This window comes from Aspergillus aculeatinus (assembly GCF_003184765.1).
Source record: "Aspergillus aculeatinus CBS 121060 unplaced genomic scaffold BO66scaffold_18, whole genome shotgun sequence".
NCBI lineage: Eukaryota > Fungi > Ascomycota > Eurotiomycetes > Eurotiales > Aspergillaceae > Aspergillus > Aspergillus aculeatinus.
The window spans coordinates 240145-256148 of NW_020291487.1; the positions used below are offsets into that span (position 1 = coordinate 240145).

Consider the following 16004-nt stretch of genomic DNA (forward strand, 5'->3'; position numbering starts at 1 on the left):
GTTTCAAAGAGGAAGTTGTGCTCCTTCACTGACATCCAGGCCCCACGGCGGAGAACAGAACTTGTCACTCCGCTTACAATTTGGACATTAGAAGCAGAAAGGGTTGTTACTTTGGTCGGAGCGACTCAGTCTACGAATGCATGAACAAGTGAAAGCCGATAGACCGCGAAGCCATCGGCAAGTTCACGGCTACTTGTCTAGCCTAACCTGAGGCCTCCACCCATCCCAACGGTTAGGGGCGGATTCAATGAGATATTTGAAGGGCCGAATAAAATTTGCAAGGAGAAGGTTGCGGTACAAAGCTTTTTGTCGAGTTTTTGAGTTTCAGTGGTTCATTTGACCCTATGTCCAGTGGCTAACGGCCTGGTTGAATCTGCTCTCTTTCTAAGATCTTATTGTTGTCTGTTTTCTTGTTATATTGTATTGGGATTCACGAAACATATGTCAGCCTGAAGTACAGTTTTTTCCTTGCATGACGTAGCCTCCGAGCTGTAATTAAGAAAAGCTCTTTGCGGAGCTGGTGGCCATTCACCGTGGTATCAGCCTACCTAGTAGTTCCCCAACTCGCCATCACAGACAATGCCCTAAAACCCCTACCCGACGGCCACACCCACCACCCAGGTTACAGCTCAGCCAGCTCAGCCAACCTCTAGATCCGTCATGTGTCGCTTATCCCGGGTGATAGAGCACTCATGCGACGGAACAAAAGTTGTCTCTCCGCATTAGTCAGTGAGATCACTCAGCGTCAAAGCTTAGCTTCGACTCCAAGAATTCCACCCCTACTCTGTTGTTCTAACTATTCAATTGATCTTGATGTAATCTGCAATTTCTTCATTCTTTCTGCATCTATCAATACAGCACTCCACCGCCAACCGCTGGCTACTTTGTACTGGCAGTGCTATTTTGACAAAGGCTCGGGGGCCTGGCTGACTAGAAGATACTAAGTGGCTATGCAAGTCTGGTGGTTCCCAGTTGTTTACCTCTAGTCTCCTTCTCCAGCTAGGCTACAGGACTTGCCTCCTCCTTTGATGCTCCCTGCGTTGGTTGGAAAAGTGCTGTCAGTGCTGTCAGTCGGGCCAATGCGCACGCCACTTCCTTCCCGTCGGTAGGAATTTCCTATACCCGCCTCGCTTATCCCTTCTCCCCTACGACCGCATCAAATCAGCACGGTCATCACAGTCGCTCATGCAGTAGTCGATGTAACTATCCGGAGATTAAGAAGTCTAATTGGATAGTTGTTATGAGAACGGACGCCCGTCATGAGATCTCCATCAGCCGTAGCTGCGAAGGGAGAGCGACACGGGCGATGCACCGGATATAACCCGCAATTCATGGCCAGCAGAGCGTACGATTCTGTCACCGTGTGCCTGAACTTTGTCTTGAACGCTCTGAAACCTGTTGCTCCCTCCCGTCAGTCGCAACGAGAACGAGCACGATGACAATCCCGCACTCAGCGCAGGATGAGTACAACTTGCAGGAGGCATGGGACCGGGTCTGCACCTCGTTCATGCAGACCACCCACGCCGACCTCAAGACCGCCCCCACCAAATACACCATCGAGGAGGTTCTGGACCAGATCCGCGCCAGGCAAGAGGAGGCAAACGAAAAGAATGCCAAATACCAAGAGCTCAAGACCGTGATGAACAAGACGTTGACCTTTGTTGGACTGTTGGGTGGGATTGCCGCACAAGGCGCGAGTATGGTAAAGGGCCCCCAGGCTACGAGACTGCCACCCTTACGCCGGCAGACGGAACAGCTGAGCTTGTGATGACGCAGGTCTTCGCCCCCAGCAGTCTTTGCTTCAACGCGGTCGCATACCTGATCAACACCGGAGCCAAATACAAAGCGGATTTTTAGCAGTTTGGCGGAACTCTTCCGGAAGGTTTCGGATATGTTGGACCGCCTCCAGATCTATATGCGTGGGCCGCCCGATGCGGTGGATATTGCCCTGCGGAGGATTATCAACGACCAACTGATTTGCTTTGTGGATATCTGTGCACTGTCGATCCAGGTGCTGAAGGGCCACAAGGTTCTGATCGCCATCAAGGGTTTTGCCTTTGGTGAGGACGAGGGGGTCAGCGGGCAGCTGGCTCGGTTGGAGAGCCTGGTCGAGCGAGAATCCCAGATGCGCGCTACTCTGGGGTTTGAATCGCAGAAGATCAGCGAGAGGGGTATCCTTGAGACAAAAGAGGGAACCAGGAAGATCAATGTCACCGTGACTGAAATCCTGGATTTAGAAAAGAAACGAGATACAGATCAGCACATGAAGAAGGAATTGGAGGATCTGGATAGGACCCTCGACAGGCCGAGCAAAAGCTGGCGGGTGAATCAATCCAGGTTCCGGCGACTCCTGGATGAGAGGATCGCTGGAAGTGGGGAGTGGCTCGCAGCAGATCCCTTCTATACCTCGTGGGCACGAATGGAAAGCCCATCGATGTCAAGACTAGGGATTGCAGGAGGGGAGGTATAGGGAAGTCGCTCCTTTTCACCAGTGCTATCAAGAACTTGCAGGAGAGCCACTCCCCGATCGCAGATGATTCAAGGCGTACTTCAGTTGCCTACTATTTCTTGGACCAAGAGAGGGGGACTGCTGGATCGCTGATCCGCGCTCTGAAAGTGCTTGCATGTCAAATCGCCAATACTGATCCGGTCTACCGCAAGGAGCTGGTCTCCATCCAAAGCGCCAGTGCCGCCGCGGATGTGGGAGTGCTGTGGAATAAGCTATTCTCCAAGTCGTACAAGACCGACTCGACCTTCTTCCTTCTCTTGGATGGTCTTGAACGCGTCAACCGCGAGCAGCTTAAACAGTTTGTTTACCTCCTTGCGCACTTGCAGAATGAGTCTGCAACCTTGGGGCGACTCAGGCTTCGGATTCTCCTCTCTGGGCAGGACGAGGCGGTCGGCAGGTTCAAGGACCAGCTTGGGCACGAAGTGGTTCCAGTCATCGATCTGGCGCTCAAGAACGGTGCGGACCTGCACAAATTCATAGAGAACCGCATCGACCGGCTGGAGAATCTTGCCGGCTCATCGGAGGACAGTCGCGCCCTTCGGAGCCAGGTGATGGAAGCCCTGACAGCAAAGGCGCACGGTGACTTCATCAATGCCGGGTTGCTGCTGGACGAGGTCGGCGTCCAGCAGCGCCCAGGCGACATTCGAGCCATCCTGTCGCGCTCGGGCAGCAGCAACCACCAGGACACCATTGCGAGAAAGATAGCACGATTGAGCGAGACCCTGCGCAAAACCGATATCACCGATCTGAACGAGATTCTCACCTGGATGATGTACGCTCCCGACCGGGTGCTGCTGGCCCAACTCGAAACCGTGCTGCTTCTGAAAAACGGGGAACGCTCGCTGAAACCGCTGTGGATGATCATCACTGACCACTACTCCGCTCTCATCTCGGTCGTGGGCGTGGCGCGCGGCGATGTGAAAAAGGGCTTTCCCCCGTACTCGCGGGTGGTGTTCGCGTCGGACGTCGTCAAGCAGTTCTTCCGCCATCGAGCGGAGGCCAAGGCTCAGAAGAAGGCTATCCTCCACGAGCCAGCATCGAGTCTCCCCGAGCAGGTCACAGAAGGCGAAATCCGCATTGTCCGTCGGTTCCTGGAGTCGGTCTGCGACCCCGACCTCTTCCGGAAGCTTGGCTTCGAGCAGTATTTCGGCCAGCTGTTGAAGGGAAAGACGGCTGCGCCGATCGATATCGACGCAGAGGATACGGCACATCTGCGAATGCTCAGCACTTGTCTGAAGGTGATTGGCTCAGACTCATCTAGTGGCCTGGGCCCCCTGCTGGGGTATGCGATGAATCATTTCGCCCACCATCTAAGCCAGTTGGATCCTTCGCTGGTCGGGGCGGAAGATAAGTTAGCCCTAGGGCCCCCGTTAGTGAAGCTGTTCCAGGACCCTCAGACCATCCAGCGCTGGTGGAGACGTGCCGGTTACTATGATGCCGAGTTACGATCGGCTTGGATCTACACAGACCCGTACTCGGAGGTCGTGATCAAATGGCTACAGGAATCCGCCATCATCAAAGGGCTTTCCGAATCACAGAAAGACTGGGTAAGAACTCTGACTACCAAGTCGGAACCTGATGCAGACCTGCTGGAGCATATTGCACGGCATTGGATTGGTTTATGTAGATCGAACACCGGAAGAATCCACAGGTGCGTCGCGTGACAGACGATTCGCAAATTTGGGAGCTGGACAGCTCCCGAATTTTTGCCGCGGTCGACTGGGGCCGACAGCAGGTGCAGCCAGAGGTTCCAGAAAGCAGGGCCATTTTCATCCTTGCGATGACGTTGCACGCCTACAGAAAGTTTGACGAGGCGATTGAGCAGTACAAACTCGCGATCTCCCTCGCACCAGCCGACTGGAATATGCAGTGGCGCCTTGCAGAAGCGTTCTCCGGTAATCAGGACTTTGCATCGGCCATACAGACGTTGGAGGCAGCCAAAGGACTGGCTGAGTTAAACCAAATCCCCGAAGGTTCCCCTGACGAGCCCGTCTGGTTCCTTGCTTCTATGCGGCAGCAGCTGGCTTGGTGGTACAATGCCAGTGGCCAACCGGACCGGGCATTTGCCATGTATGAGGCTCTGATGCAGGACTACTCCAACAGCTACCGTCCCGTTCTCGAGATCATGCGAATATGCCGCGCGGGGGCCCAACACAGCCGTCTGCTACAGTTCCTACAGTCTTTAAGGAACACTCCAAGTGACTTCCCGGAACTCAACCAGCTCACCAGGGCATATTGCTTACTCTGCGACGAGAAGGACTTCCACGACATCCTCTTCACTTTGGTGCGGGTGAACATCGAGACCTTTGATATGGCCTGCAATCACTACCGCATGTCAATCGCTCATGCGACAGATCAGTGTGTCAAGGCCAAAGAGGCGGGTGACGAAGAGCGGGCGGAGGTCCAGCAGGGCCGCCAGGGAACTCTCATGTACTACCATGCGCTGCTGCGCTACGAACACGCCAACCAGGATGTTGCAAGTAGGATGAATGCCATCGAGGAGTGGGAACGTCTCTGGCAAATGGAACATACGGACCCTCTGGAACACGTCTACTATGCGGTGAGACGGAGGCTCCCCCTCGCCTACTTTCACGAAGCGCAGCAGCAGCAGCAGCAGCAGCAGCAGCAATCTGAACGCATGGAAGCCCTCTGGCTGACCAAACTGGAGCAACTCGCGGAGCTGAGCACCGCGGAGTACCTCACCTGGGCCGACAAGCAGTATCCCGCGCGGCTGCTCGCCCGTTACCATGCCCTGCGGGGTGACTTGGGGAAAGCCCAAGCCGTGCTACGCGCCCACGTCAAGATCGGCCTTGACATCCTCTCGGACACGGACCCGCTGAACGATCCGGACGGATATTTCCGTCTCGCGTTCCACTTCATGTTCGTGGACTTGGACTACGAGGCCCTGGCGGCGTGGTCGATGATTGTCCCCAAGCTCCTCGGCGGCGCAACAGGAGATAAGGATGTTCAGAATGGGAAGCTCGAGGGCCCTCTCCAGGCCCAGTGTGATGGGAAATGCGGGACCACCTGGTCGTACGCAAATGACCTCTACGTCTGCAAAGAATGCCAGATTGTCCAATTTGACCGAGCTTGCTTGGAGCGGGGGCGCCAGGGGACACTGGAGCTGTGTGATGTCTGTGCACCGGACCACGAGATGCTGTACGTCCCCGCATATGATCCGGCCCGGCGGGAGAGGATCGGTGAAGGCAATATTCAGGTGGGATCCGAGCCTGCCATTTCGGTTGACGAGTGGGTCGCGCGGACCAGGCAGTACTGGGGAATCAAATCCTGAGGGTTTGGGGTTTGCTAATCGGCTGTATACGCCGGGGAGGAGTATGGCGTCCATCCTGCACATCCCTAGGTTGGCTGTGTCTTACGTAGGTTATATTCTACCTAATGATGGATTGAATGATAGTACTGGATTTTGATTGCTGAATTAAGTTCCGCGCACCAACCTAACGCTCATGTTGAGCATATACAGCAGTCCATGTATGCACATACCACCTCTACATTCACCCGCGTATCCCACCTGCATTGAGTCCAACGCAACCATCCAAGTTGACGGTCGCAAGGCAGATACTAGGTATCATTCCGCAAACGCTTTAGCCACAGGCACTACATGGGTGACCGGCCATCCATCAGCTGGCAAGCTCAATCAAATCCCGGATGACGCTGGCATGGACCTCGTCGTATGTGTAGGCCACAAACGGCATCATCCACCATACACATGTGATTCTTCTTTGCACCGTGAGCCGCCATTCTAGTCTTCGCGTCAGCGTCCGAACTTCGATGCTTCTCCATTCCTTTTTCTCTTACCTTGTGGACCTTGTGGGCTCGGTGGGTCGGACAATAACGCGGTAGGCTCAACTGCCCAGTGGCTAGCCACCGACACGCCAAAGGGGGCGTCCGCCCGGGTCTTGACTCCGGTCGGGGTATCTCGTAGCCAGGTCTCGAAGTGGATGTTCTTTTGTCCCCATCCGCGTGCGCCAGGCACTATCGTGATCACCTGGCTGAGGAGGTAGGTTTGGATCGGGGGTGTTCCCGCCTCCGCTGGAGTTTGAAGCCACTCGTCCTCGTACCGCTCGGGTGCAGTGGGCGCGAGGTCAATATCAGTGACTACCGGATTCAATTTGATGAAGACTGGCTGATCTTGGAGCAGCTGGCGGATGGTGTTCGGGCTGGCTGACGCGGGGATGCCGGTGGTGACGGTGCGATTGTTCGAGACCCGCCAGGTCACGGTGAATGATAGAAGAGAGGCAATTAAGAGCCCTGTCAAGGATATCTTGGGGTGTACCATTGTATTGAATGGTGGGCAAGGAAGGTTTGGAGTGAGTGAGTGAACGATGAGAGCATGGGACAAAATTGCGGACGCGGATTGAGCTTGATGATGATAACTCAACAACAATAATAATAATTAGTGTTGGTCTCACGTGATTCTGTGAACAGCCGCTCAGTTATTAGTTGCGTAAGCACCGTCTATCACTTCAAGTTAACTGTAGTCCTTTTAAAGCCAAGGCTAGATAGAGTAAGCTGAGGGAAGGCTTGTAACTGGCCGTGGTCCACCTGCAGCTGCGAAAGTGCGAAAATGTGGTCTATCGGATAAGAACGACAGACAATCAACTCCAACAAGACCAATAAAAATGCAAGACATGATGCAAGTCTGACCTGTCCAGGTGAGTGGACACCGGGCACAGAGCCGATAATCACTTTTGAAACTCCATGTTATCAGGCTTTGGGCTTACTCAAAACCTAACTCTAAAATCCGGAATAAACAAGATCGCGGGTTGCACAAATGCAATGCCTCGCACATTACCTCCCCTCCTGACTTCCCACAGCTGAATTGCAGATTTATAAACCCGCCGTAATTGCAGTTCCATCTGGCCCACTCTTTTAACAACTCCACCGTCGCGGCAAAGACAATGCTATCGACACTTTCTGCTGCGCTCCACACCATCTTGGGCAGCTGGATCAACCCACCGCCCGATGTCCCGTACATCTCCTGCTTTCCGACCTTGGGCCTCTTGTCCGAAGAATGATCCCATGAGTTCTACCACACCTCCATGGGGCCCTGTTCGACGGCGCGGCTGAGGAAGGGATCTCATGGACCCTGATCGGGGGCCTGCCTGTCGTCTACCTTCGTGACCCGGTCCTGATCCGGCAGCTGTTCGTCCAGAACGCCGACTCCATCAGCCAGTGTGGAAGCCAGACCAAAGGCCCCTTTGGCACCGGCAAGCGCATCGTGCGCAATGCCCTGATCACCGCCGACGGGGAGGTCGCCCGGCAGTGGCATGCGGATATGCTTCGGGGGTTTCACCACCGCCTGCCCCTTTAAGGGTTCCACCCGAAGCTCGTGACGATCGCGCGGAGGTCGAGAAGGGTCAAACGATTGAGACAATGTACGTTGGTGATATAGTCTGATGTGGAGGTGACTTGTTCAAGAGGGTTGAGGAAGAGAGATCCTGTCTGAGGATGGCTTCACGCGGCACGTAAGGGAGTCTACCCGAAAAATCCTTATCTTAAATTATGGAATCTTCCGTACCCCGCACTGTGAGGTATGCTGAAGATTTTCCCTATACACGTACTCAGAATCTCAAAAAGATGAACGTCCAAGGGATTAGTAACGGGTGGTCCGTGCATACGCGCATAGACTCGAGTATCCCCAGCCACGGGCTCCAACAGGAATCCATCGGCTAAGTGGGTTCGGGTATACTACATTTATTATCTGTACACCGGCGGTCATCTCATATCTAATGAAAGCCCACTAATCTTGTTCTAGGTAACATGTTAATCATATATCTGCCAATTCTCCATAAGTAGTGCATTATCGCTGCACAATTAAGAAGATTCACAGTACTTAACGCTTTTGATATGTGACATGGAGAGATAACATTGATCTGGTAAATAAGATATAAGAAGGCTAAGATTGGCGCCACCGGTTTTTATTGGGCAAATATGTTGCCACACAGTGTAGTGTACCGTTCTCTTGGAGTGAAAAAGAAAAACCTAATACGCGTATTCGAGCAACCCGCCCGCCTAGCACGGGTCAAGTGGAGTTAGATTGAGCGCTGGTTATAGGTAGGTCCATGGGCTGTCTACAATCGGCACAAGTATCTTCAAAACACGCCACAGACTCGGGTTTCTGGTTATGGACGATCCCCAATCTAGTATTTAGATATATATAGAGTATTTCTGTTCTTTTGATGCCGATCCCAAGGCATTCACTCCGTGGTCTCTTGCTTGATCTTTCATTCTTTTTGACGTAGCATTCTGCTGCATTTTTGTTTTGCTTCTTGCTTTTCTCTCTATCTCCAACCCTCCGGTTTGTCCGCACCGATTGCTCAACATGCCAGAAATTGTTCGTCGCTCATACACTTTTTGGTACTATACCCCCTCACTGGCTGCGGCAGTCATCTTCATGATTATTTTCATGGGATTGACTGGGCTTCATTCCCGGAAGATGTTCGCAACTAGAACCTGGTTTTGCATTGCGTTCACCCTTGGTGGCTTGTGTATGTTGGCACACTTTAGAATGGATCTGCCTACCAAGCTTAAAAAAGCTAACTCTTCTTTCCCAGTTGAAATCATTGGCTATATCGGTCGCGCCATCGCACATAGTAACACGACCACTATGGGGCCATACATACTGGCAAACATCTTCATTCTACTCGCTCCCACTCTATTCGCCGCCTCGATTTATATGACTCTGGGCCGTTTAATTCGTCGCGTCGGGGCTGAACATCTTTCGGTTATCCGCGTCTCACGTCTGACAAAGACCTTTGTCTGGGGCGATGTTCTGTCTTTCATCGTTCAAGGCAATTCCTCTTCCCTCTCGGTTTTGGGTTATGATCAATGGGGAAAGGTGTGTGTCATTGTTGGACTAGCGATCCAGCTTATCTCATTCTCCATTTTCTGGCTCTCGGCCATTGTATTTGAGAGGCGTATCCGCCGCAATCCTACTCCCCAATCTCTCCAACCGGGAATTCCATGGAAGAAGACATTATACATGCTTTATGCTGTGAGTGCTTTGATCATGATCCGCTCCATTTTTCGCATCATTGAATATGTGCTTGGGAACAGTGGATATCCCTTGCAACACGAATGGACGATGTATATCTTTGATTCTGTCCCTATGGCGATTGTCATGATTATCTACCTGACGTGGTATCCCAGTGGTATAAAGGCCAAAACTGATATTGAGGCAAGTATTCCCCTTGGACATGTGTACTCGAAGGTCTGATCGAGATCATTGGAGCTGAGGCTGTCTTCTAATGCTAGATTTCTTCCTTCCAATTGCTTTTACTTGTTGGTACTCTTTCTTTTTTTTTTCTTTTTTGTTTTGATCGAAAGCATAGCATTGCAGGCTTTCTTGAGTTGGAGAGTGATATGCGTTTCATGCAATTTTTATAGGTAAAGGTCACGTTCTTGTGAGGCAGAAATACAGGAACTCAAGCTCCTTACACATAATCACCGTCATCTTCTGACTCATGCTCACGACTCATATGTCAGAATTTGTCACCAACAAATAAATAACATTTTGCGATAGAACGATAAAGGGTGGAATAATACCCCTTCGTGATTCCTTGGTCCAGGTATGCGAAAAAAGGGGTCAGACGGGGATTCCGGGTTGCTGTTCCTACTCATTCACGAACAAATGATGAGTTACAGAGGCAGAATCTCAAGCTTGCTGCATATGAAGACTGGCAGAAACTCAAGTCTTATACTCAGGAGTTGCTGCGGTCGGACGATGACGGATGGGTGCCTCACCAGCTTGATTTTAACAAGGTCAAAGCCAAGCATGATGATCTGCTTGAGTTCGTCGTCCAAAGAGAATCAGGAAGGCTTTTGAAAGCGGAGGCAAGTAAGCTTTGGTTCCATACTGTGGATAACAAATGAAGGCTGAGACATAAGTGATTGGATAGACTCTGTCCGTATCTCAACTCAAATGCTGATTCACTAGAAACGCAGCCGGAACAGCTGTTATATGTTAGCAGCGATGTTGACCTCCATACGAGGAGCTTACACTATCTCCCGCGAGGTATAGAGTGGCGGAAAGTCTACGCACCGAGTCAATGCTCCATTTAACAAACGGATGGAAGTCATCACCGTTAGCCCAGACCACTGGATGGCAATTCAAGCTGGGGTCGGGTAAGTGACACCATTGGGCCTAGGAACCTGCCACCCAGACTCGATCCCTGACGGCTGTAGATCTGATTGTGTTTTATAATAGCTTGACCCATGTGTCGTCTGAACCTATATCACTTTCCTCACAGCCTTCTGAAAGCAGTGCTGAGAATATGTTCTATTACTGTTGGTCGTCCGTATGAACGTAAGCAGACAGGAGTGAAAGCAATAAGTTACGTAGCGCATCTCCCTAGCTGAATCTATCTGAGGGCGGTGAGAGTCAACTGGCTGCAAGGAGGCGGCAGAACCCTGCGCTCAAAGCGCCAACATGTCCGACTGTCACTTGCTTAATACGTGGCTTTAAGTACGGCTGAGTGGGCGGGAGGCCCTATCTTTCACACCCCGTGGTTGTAGTGCTAATTCTCTGGTCAATATGATTTGTACATCACGTGGGTTATTAGTAACAAAAACAAGAAAAGTATCGGCGGAACTGTCCACGGGTGTGGGACAGAGCGCTATGCATAGGTTCTCAACACTTTGTGTTCAAGTTGCAGATCTGGCTCCCAAAACAACCAAAAGAAAAGATTTCCTGGAGCACCCGCTTAATATAAGTTAGCTTGGTACAGTAAGCCTTTGCTTATATATGACTAGTTTTCCCTAGGTCCTCGACTAGCCCCCTCGCTACCAAAATGAGCCTATGAGGGGGACTGTGTTGGGGTAAATGGGTCAAGAGTGTGGCCTTTCCGTCTTTCCGCGGTGACTCCCCCCATCTGACTAGATAAGCTTCAGCGTTGTGAGTTGTCGGATTGCGAGACTTATCTCTGATCTGCATGCCCGGATCCGAACCTTATTCCTAGCCGAGAGGATTCCCCGACGATCTAACCACTCATCCCACTGCCCATTCGTTGCCTCGGTCTTGCTCGTATCCGCAGAGAGGTCCATAATGCTCAATGCTGTGGGAGTCTGGCCTGGAATTTGCCGACCGGTCGCATACCAAGGGCTCACACTCACAGTAATACTGCATACATATACCCGGTCTCGCTGCTCATCCCTGCCTTCCAATTCAGTGTGCTTCCCTCAATTCCCTCCCACTCACCATGTCCTCCATCAAGCTGGATTCGTTCTCCCCCGCCGAGGTGGTCGAGCTCATTGCCCGCACCGGCGCCAGCAAGGGCCACATGCGCCTGGACAAGGTCTTCTTCAGCGCCGTATCGGCGGGCTCTCTGCTCGCCTTCGCCTGCGGAACCTCCTTGAGCACCAATTCCTCGCCGTGGTTCACGGAGAATGCGCCGGGGCTGCTCCGCACCATCAGCGCCTTGGTCTTTCCCTACGGTCTGTGCATGATCATCCTAACCGGGGCTGACCTCTGCACCGGTTCTTTCATGGTATTTCTCGATCCCCTCTGGGAGATGTGGCTGCATGAAATCTAACCCCCAGGTCTGGCAGTTCACAACCGTCGCCGCCCTTCAACGCCAACTCCCCTGGTGGAAAATGCTCCTGCACTGGTTCGTCACCTTCTGGGGCAACCTGTGCGGCTCTCTCTTCGTCGTCGCCATCATCTTCGGCTGTGCGTCCTTTTTATTTTCCCCTCCCCAACCTGTGACCTGGATATTAATTTTCACCCCAGACGGAGGCATCTTCACCGCCGACCCCTACAAATCCGAGGCCATCGACTACGCCACCAAGAAGCAGCTCACTCCGTCCTTCCACGAGATCCTCCTCCGCGGCATCGGCTGCAACTGGCTCGTCTCCCTCGCCTGTTTCTTCGGGTTGCAGGGCCGCGACCTCGCGTCCAAGGTCATCGGCATCTGGTGGCCGATCTTCGCCTTCGTGTCCATGGGCTTCGACCACGTCGTCGCCAACATGACCTTCATCCCGCTGGGGATCTGGTTGGATGCCCCGGGCCTCTCGGTGGGGCTGTATATCTGGAAGGGGATCATCCCCACATTGATTGGGAATATACTCGGCGGTGGATTTTTCGCTGGTAGGTTTTCTTCTTTGGGTGCTTGGTGGGAAGGAACGGAGAGACGTGGGCTGGCTTTGCTGACGATATGCGTTGCAGGGACTTATTACTGGTATATGTATCTTGTCGATGGGGGCAGTGTATCGTTGGCGGGGCTGAGGAGGCGGACGTACGGCGGGGAGGTGGGGTCCGGGGGGTCCGGTCCGGGAGAAGGGGAGATGGTCGATGTTGAGGCTGCTGCTGCGGTGGGGGATGTGAAGAGGGCTTGAATGGTGGGCTGTGATGAGATCATGATCAAATGCATGCTGTCTGTGGAAAAGAATATTTAGACTTCATATGAATTAGACTTTACAGTGTTTCATTACTAGCTCACACGACGGAATTCCTGCGGTATCAGGATTAGTGCTGGCATTTTTGTGGCAATATATATCTCTAGGCAAGGGTAAAGGGATGCACAAGAAAGCCCAATTATTCCAGTGGAAGGTAGTGTTATAGTAAACCTATCTGGCTAGTAGTGTAGGAGAAGTGTGGAGTGCCTTGCATGTATACTGTATCTGGTTCCACGAATCTCCAGAACATACAGTTTTAGTTGGTGACAAAAGTACTCCGACTGTGCTCTGGCCGATTATGCTAGTTCAAGCATTCAATAAGAACAGATAACCAGCTTAAGAGCCTCTTTTCAGCAACTGGGGCTGTGGTTTAGTGGTATAATATTCCCTTAGCATGGGAGAGGTCCGGGGTTCGATTCCCCGCAGCTCCATCTTTTTGTTGTTTTTTTCTCCTTCGTTCTCCATCTATTATTGCCTCAGGCCAGGAGTATCCCGTCCTGTTCGTCGTGCGGGACAGTGCTAGCAATTTGTCTTATTGGTTGAACAACGACGAGCTAGCCACACTAGGTATCCATGTGCTATCGTTCCAATGGTCCTCGTGCACTAATTAGCAGTAGTTAAATACCAGACAGCCCACTGGAAAAATCTGTTCTAGCTGGAAGTGTGTTGTCATGGGACCTCTCACTTGCACTAGCCTCTTATCTCTAGATTAAGCCGGGACCATTGGTTGGAACCCCACATGGGAAGAGGCCAGCACCTAACCCTGATTTCTGTTTTATACACCCTTGAAATCAGCCAACAAGCACTCATGACAGTCTCCGGTAGCTTCCCTTTTCTACATAACTACACCGCATATGACCAACCCAGAATCCCACCCAAAAATGTCGAGGAAATCATCCAGGTGGACAGTTTCTTTGTTGAGCCGGAGGGAATCCCGGCCCAGCCCAACGACAGGGGTGTGTTCTTAGTGAGCACTAGCCCTTGCCTATCTTATAGCTTCCACCAATGGTAGACAGGCAATACAGGCGAGCTGTAGAGATCCCTGTCGATGGCCAAATCGAGCACAGCCTAGCATGGCTGCGGGCATAGACAGTGGGGAAACCGGTAATACGACCACAACAGACGAGCTGCCGACCCTGTGCAATGACTGAGGCGGAGCATCCTCTAGTGACTACCTAATACTTACGCTAGAAGGGAGCCCACGTCTTAAAAGACCCCACGACGCCGCTGGTTGCTGCGACTAGTCATCTGGCACTCGGTAACTCTCACACAATATGGCACTCTCGAGGCTTGCATGGAGCAGCCTGCCACTCTCATGGCTTCTCACGACGCCACAACAGTGTCTCGTCCGCGCCGAGGGCTTCACCTTCCCTACCACCGACGTGGACGAATTCATAGTCGGAGACCTGGTCAATGTCACCTGGGACACGGTCTCACCGCGCATCTCGCTCTATGAGACGTGCGCCATGGCCGTCCTTTTAGAATGTAGGTCCTTCAGCCCTATGCTTCCCTCAGTCAACCCCAGACACAAGCACCGCTGACCCTGATGATCCAAAGCCAACGTCTCCAACACACAAAGCTACGTCTGGAACGCCACCCGAGACCACTACACAGAATCAGGTTGTGCATTCGAGCTTGTCCCCCTGACCGACGAGGGTTCTCTCATCCCCCCCAACCTGACCAGCGTTAGCTTCGGCGTCAACAAACGATACACCGATGACCCAGCACCGACCTCCTATAACTTTGGCGACACCCCCTCCACCGCCACCTCCGCCGTATCGACAAACACCCTTTCCTCCTCCACCACCATCACTGCTAACCCATACACCGCATCCGCAGAACCAGCATCAGCAACAACATCATCCTCCATCTCCAACGAACAACCCACCGCCATCGCAAAGGGAGGCCTCACCACCGCCCAGAAAGTGGGAATCGGGCTCGGAGTCCCGCTGGGCGTTCTGGCATTGTCACTGGCCGGGGCGTTGCTGTTCATGTACCGTCGTCGACAGCGTCGGGGGCGCGGGGATGGATCGTCTGCGCAGCTACCATTGCCGCCACCGCAACAGCAGCATCTGTATCATAGTGTTCCGGCGATGGCTGAGCAGCCGAAATCCCCGTTTGACGGGTCACGGATGTCGCGGGTGTCCGGGGCGGAGACGCTGATTGCGGAGCTCCCGGCGGCAGATGTGGAGGCTGATTCGGAGAGGGGGGATAGTTTGCGGCCGGTCAGTGAGCTCATGGGGACGCCGAGGAATGAGTTGACTTGATGATGAGGGATGCTGGCTTGGGCGTGTAAGGTGGGATCTGTTGGTTATGCTCTCCCAGCGTTGAAGTTTGTTGATGGATCGCGAGTTGGGCCTTGGGTATGGGGTATGTAATGTCTTAATGTAATGGTAATAATAATGTGTTCGAGTCAGTATTTACTAAACATTAGGCTAGTACGTACTGTGTTTATACAAACCAACAGTATTTTTGTCTTTTCTATATGCCTACATATGGGATGAGAGCTAACTTTAATGTCAACACTATAACTTCATTCGAACCTTGCTTTCAGCCCGAACTGTGTACTGATGATGATGATGATGATGATGATGATGATGATGTAGGACTTATTATACAAATAATCTAGGTCTGACCTCGCCCCGTGAGTCAGTTGATGAGGATCATTCAATACGTGCATTGTTTGTCAGGTTTATTCTGTCTGATCTGTTTGTCCTACGCGTACTGGTTGCACAAACGAAAAAGAAGAACAACAACTACTATGCCGAGAACGTACGGCGAAGTCAGTCTGTTGTCTATGAGAGTATTGAATAATCTTTGAAATGGTATCCTGTCAGCTTCGCCGTGCCAGTCCCCCAAGACCCTCGACAAACAAGCCCAGCAGCCGCAAGCGCAGGCCTCATCCATGCGACCCTCGTACCATTGGAAATCCTCCTATAGTCGATCCTCAACCTCCCCCACCCCGAGAACATAGGCCACCGAGGTCAACGGCAGAATCGAAGGTCTCTCATACCGCAATCTGCTGGGCCCAACTCAGTGGCCTTCCGAGTCGTCCCTGCCGGAATTCGCGCCTCTCGTCCAA

General features: G+C 52.4%; 6 protein-coding genes and 1 non-coding gene across 7 annotated transcripts; 6 read left to right on the forward strand and 1 right to left on the reverse strand.

Annotated features, from left to right (window-relative positions):
• Positions 1–1394: 1394 nt before the first annotated feature.
• On the forward strand, positions 1395–5876 carry BO66DRAFT_419801 (uncharacterized protein). Its single transcript, XM_025649838.1, has 5 exons — positions 1395–1702; positions 1777–1809; positions 1847–2464; positions 2503–4056; positions 4137–5876. The coding sequence occupies exons 1-5, from the start codon at positions 1436–1438 to the stop codon at positions 5799–5801; spliced, it is 4137 nt and encodes a 1378-aa protein (XP_025504990.1). The 5' UTR covers positions 1395–1435; the 3' UTR covers positions 5802–5876.
• A 271-nt stretch (positions 5877–6147) lies between these two features.
• On the reverse strand, positions 6148–6806 carry BO66DRAFT_449030 (uncharacterized protein; the record flags this gene model as incomplete). The annotated part of the gene is made up of 2 exons (XM_025651770.1): positions 6148–6269; positions 6326–6806. The coding sequence occupies 2 exons, from the start codon at positions 6804–6806 to the stop codon at positions 6148–6150; spliced, it is 603 nt and encodes a 200-aa protein (XP_025504991.1).
• Positions 6807–7492: 686 nt separating this feature from the next.
• On the forward strand, positions 7493–7841 carry BO66DRAFT_437592 (uncharacterized protein; the record flags this gene model as incomplete). Its single annotated transcript, XM_025651008.1, has 2 exons — positions 7493–7499; positions 7555–7841. 2 exons carry the CDS (start codon positions 7493–7495, stop codon positions 7839–7841), a joined length of 294 nt encoding a protein of 97 aa, XP_025504992.1.
• A 991-nt stretch (positions 7842–8832) lies between these two features.
• On the forward strand, positions 8833–9809 carry BO66DRAFT_449033 (RTA1 domain-containing protein). Its single transcript, XM_025651771.1, has 2 exons — positions 8833–9018; positions 9085–9809. The coding sequence occupies exons 1-2, from the start codon at positions 8853–8855 to the stop codon at positions 9744–9746; spliced, it is 828 nt and encodes a 275-aa protein (XP_025504993.1). The 5' UTR covers positions 8833–8852; the 3' UTR covers positions 9747–9809.
• A 1918-nt stretch (positions 9810–11727) lies between these two features.
• Positions 11728–12862, forward strand: BO66DRAFT_372242 (formate/nitrite transporter family protein; the record flags this gene model as incomplete). The annotated part of the gene is made up of 4 exons (XM_025645499.1): positions 11728–12015; positions 12077–12197; positions 12258–12614; positions 12693–12862. The coding sequence occupies 4 exons, from the start codon at positions 11728–11730 to the stop codon at positions 12860–12862; spliced, it is 936 nt and encodes a 311-aa protein (XP_025504994.1).
• A 419-nt stretch (positions 12863–13281) lies between these two features.
• BO66DRAFT_t135 lies at positions 13282–13353 on the forward strand. Its single transcript has one exon. It is a non-coding gene; the product is annotated as a tRNA-Ala (tRNA).
• Positions 13354–14102: 749 nt separating this feature from the next.
• On the forward strand, positions 14103–15382 carry BO66DRAFT_391086 (uncharacterized protein). Its single transcript, XM_025647167.1, has 2 exons — positions 14103–14407; positions 14480–15382. The coding sequence occupies exons 1-2, from the start codon at positions 14197–14199 to the stop codon at positions 15187–15189; spliced, it is 921 nt and encodes a 306-aa protein (XP_025504995.1). The 5' UTR covers positions 14103–14196; the 3' UTR covers positions 15190–15382.
• Positions 15383–16004: the final 622 nt, after the last annotated feature.

What these genes read in the sequence shown, in the direction of transcription:
- BO66DRAFT_419801 (XM_025649838.1), top strand. Translation starts at nt 1,436, where the DNA reads ATGACAATCCCGCACTCAGCGCAGGATGAGTACAACTTGCAGGAGGCA. An exon ending in GCAGTCTTTGCTTCAACGCG is followed by an intron (nt 1,810 to 1,846) that starts GTCGCATACCTG and finishes CCAAATACAAAG; the next exon opens with CGGATTTTTAGCAGTTTGGC. An exon ending in TAGGGATTGCAGGAGGGGAG is followed by an intron (nt 2,465 to 2,502) that starts GTATAGGGAAGT and finishes AGTGCTATCAAG; the next exon opens with AACTTGCAGGAGAGCCACTC.
- BO66DRAFT_449033 (XM_025651771.1), top strand. Translation starts at nt 8,853, where the DNA reads ATGCCAGAAATTGTTCGTCGCTCATACACTTTTTGGTACTATACCCCC. An exon ending in GTTCACCCTTGGTGGCTTGT is followed by an intron (nt 9,019 to 9,084) that starts GTATGTTGGCAC and finishes CTTCTTTCCCAG; the next exon opens with TTGAAATCATTGGCTATATC.
- BO66DRAFT_391086 (XM_025647167.1), top strand. Translation starts at nt 14,197, where the DNA reads ATGGCACTCTCGAGGCTTGCATGGAGCAGCCTGCCACTCTCATGGCTT. An exon ending in CATGGCCGTCCTTTTAGAAT is followed by an intron (nt 14,408 to 14,479) that starts GTAGGTCCTTCA and finishes GATGATCCAAAG; the next exon opens with CCAACGTCTCCAACACACAA.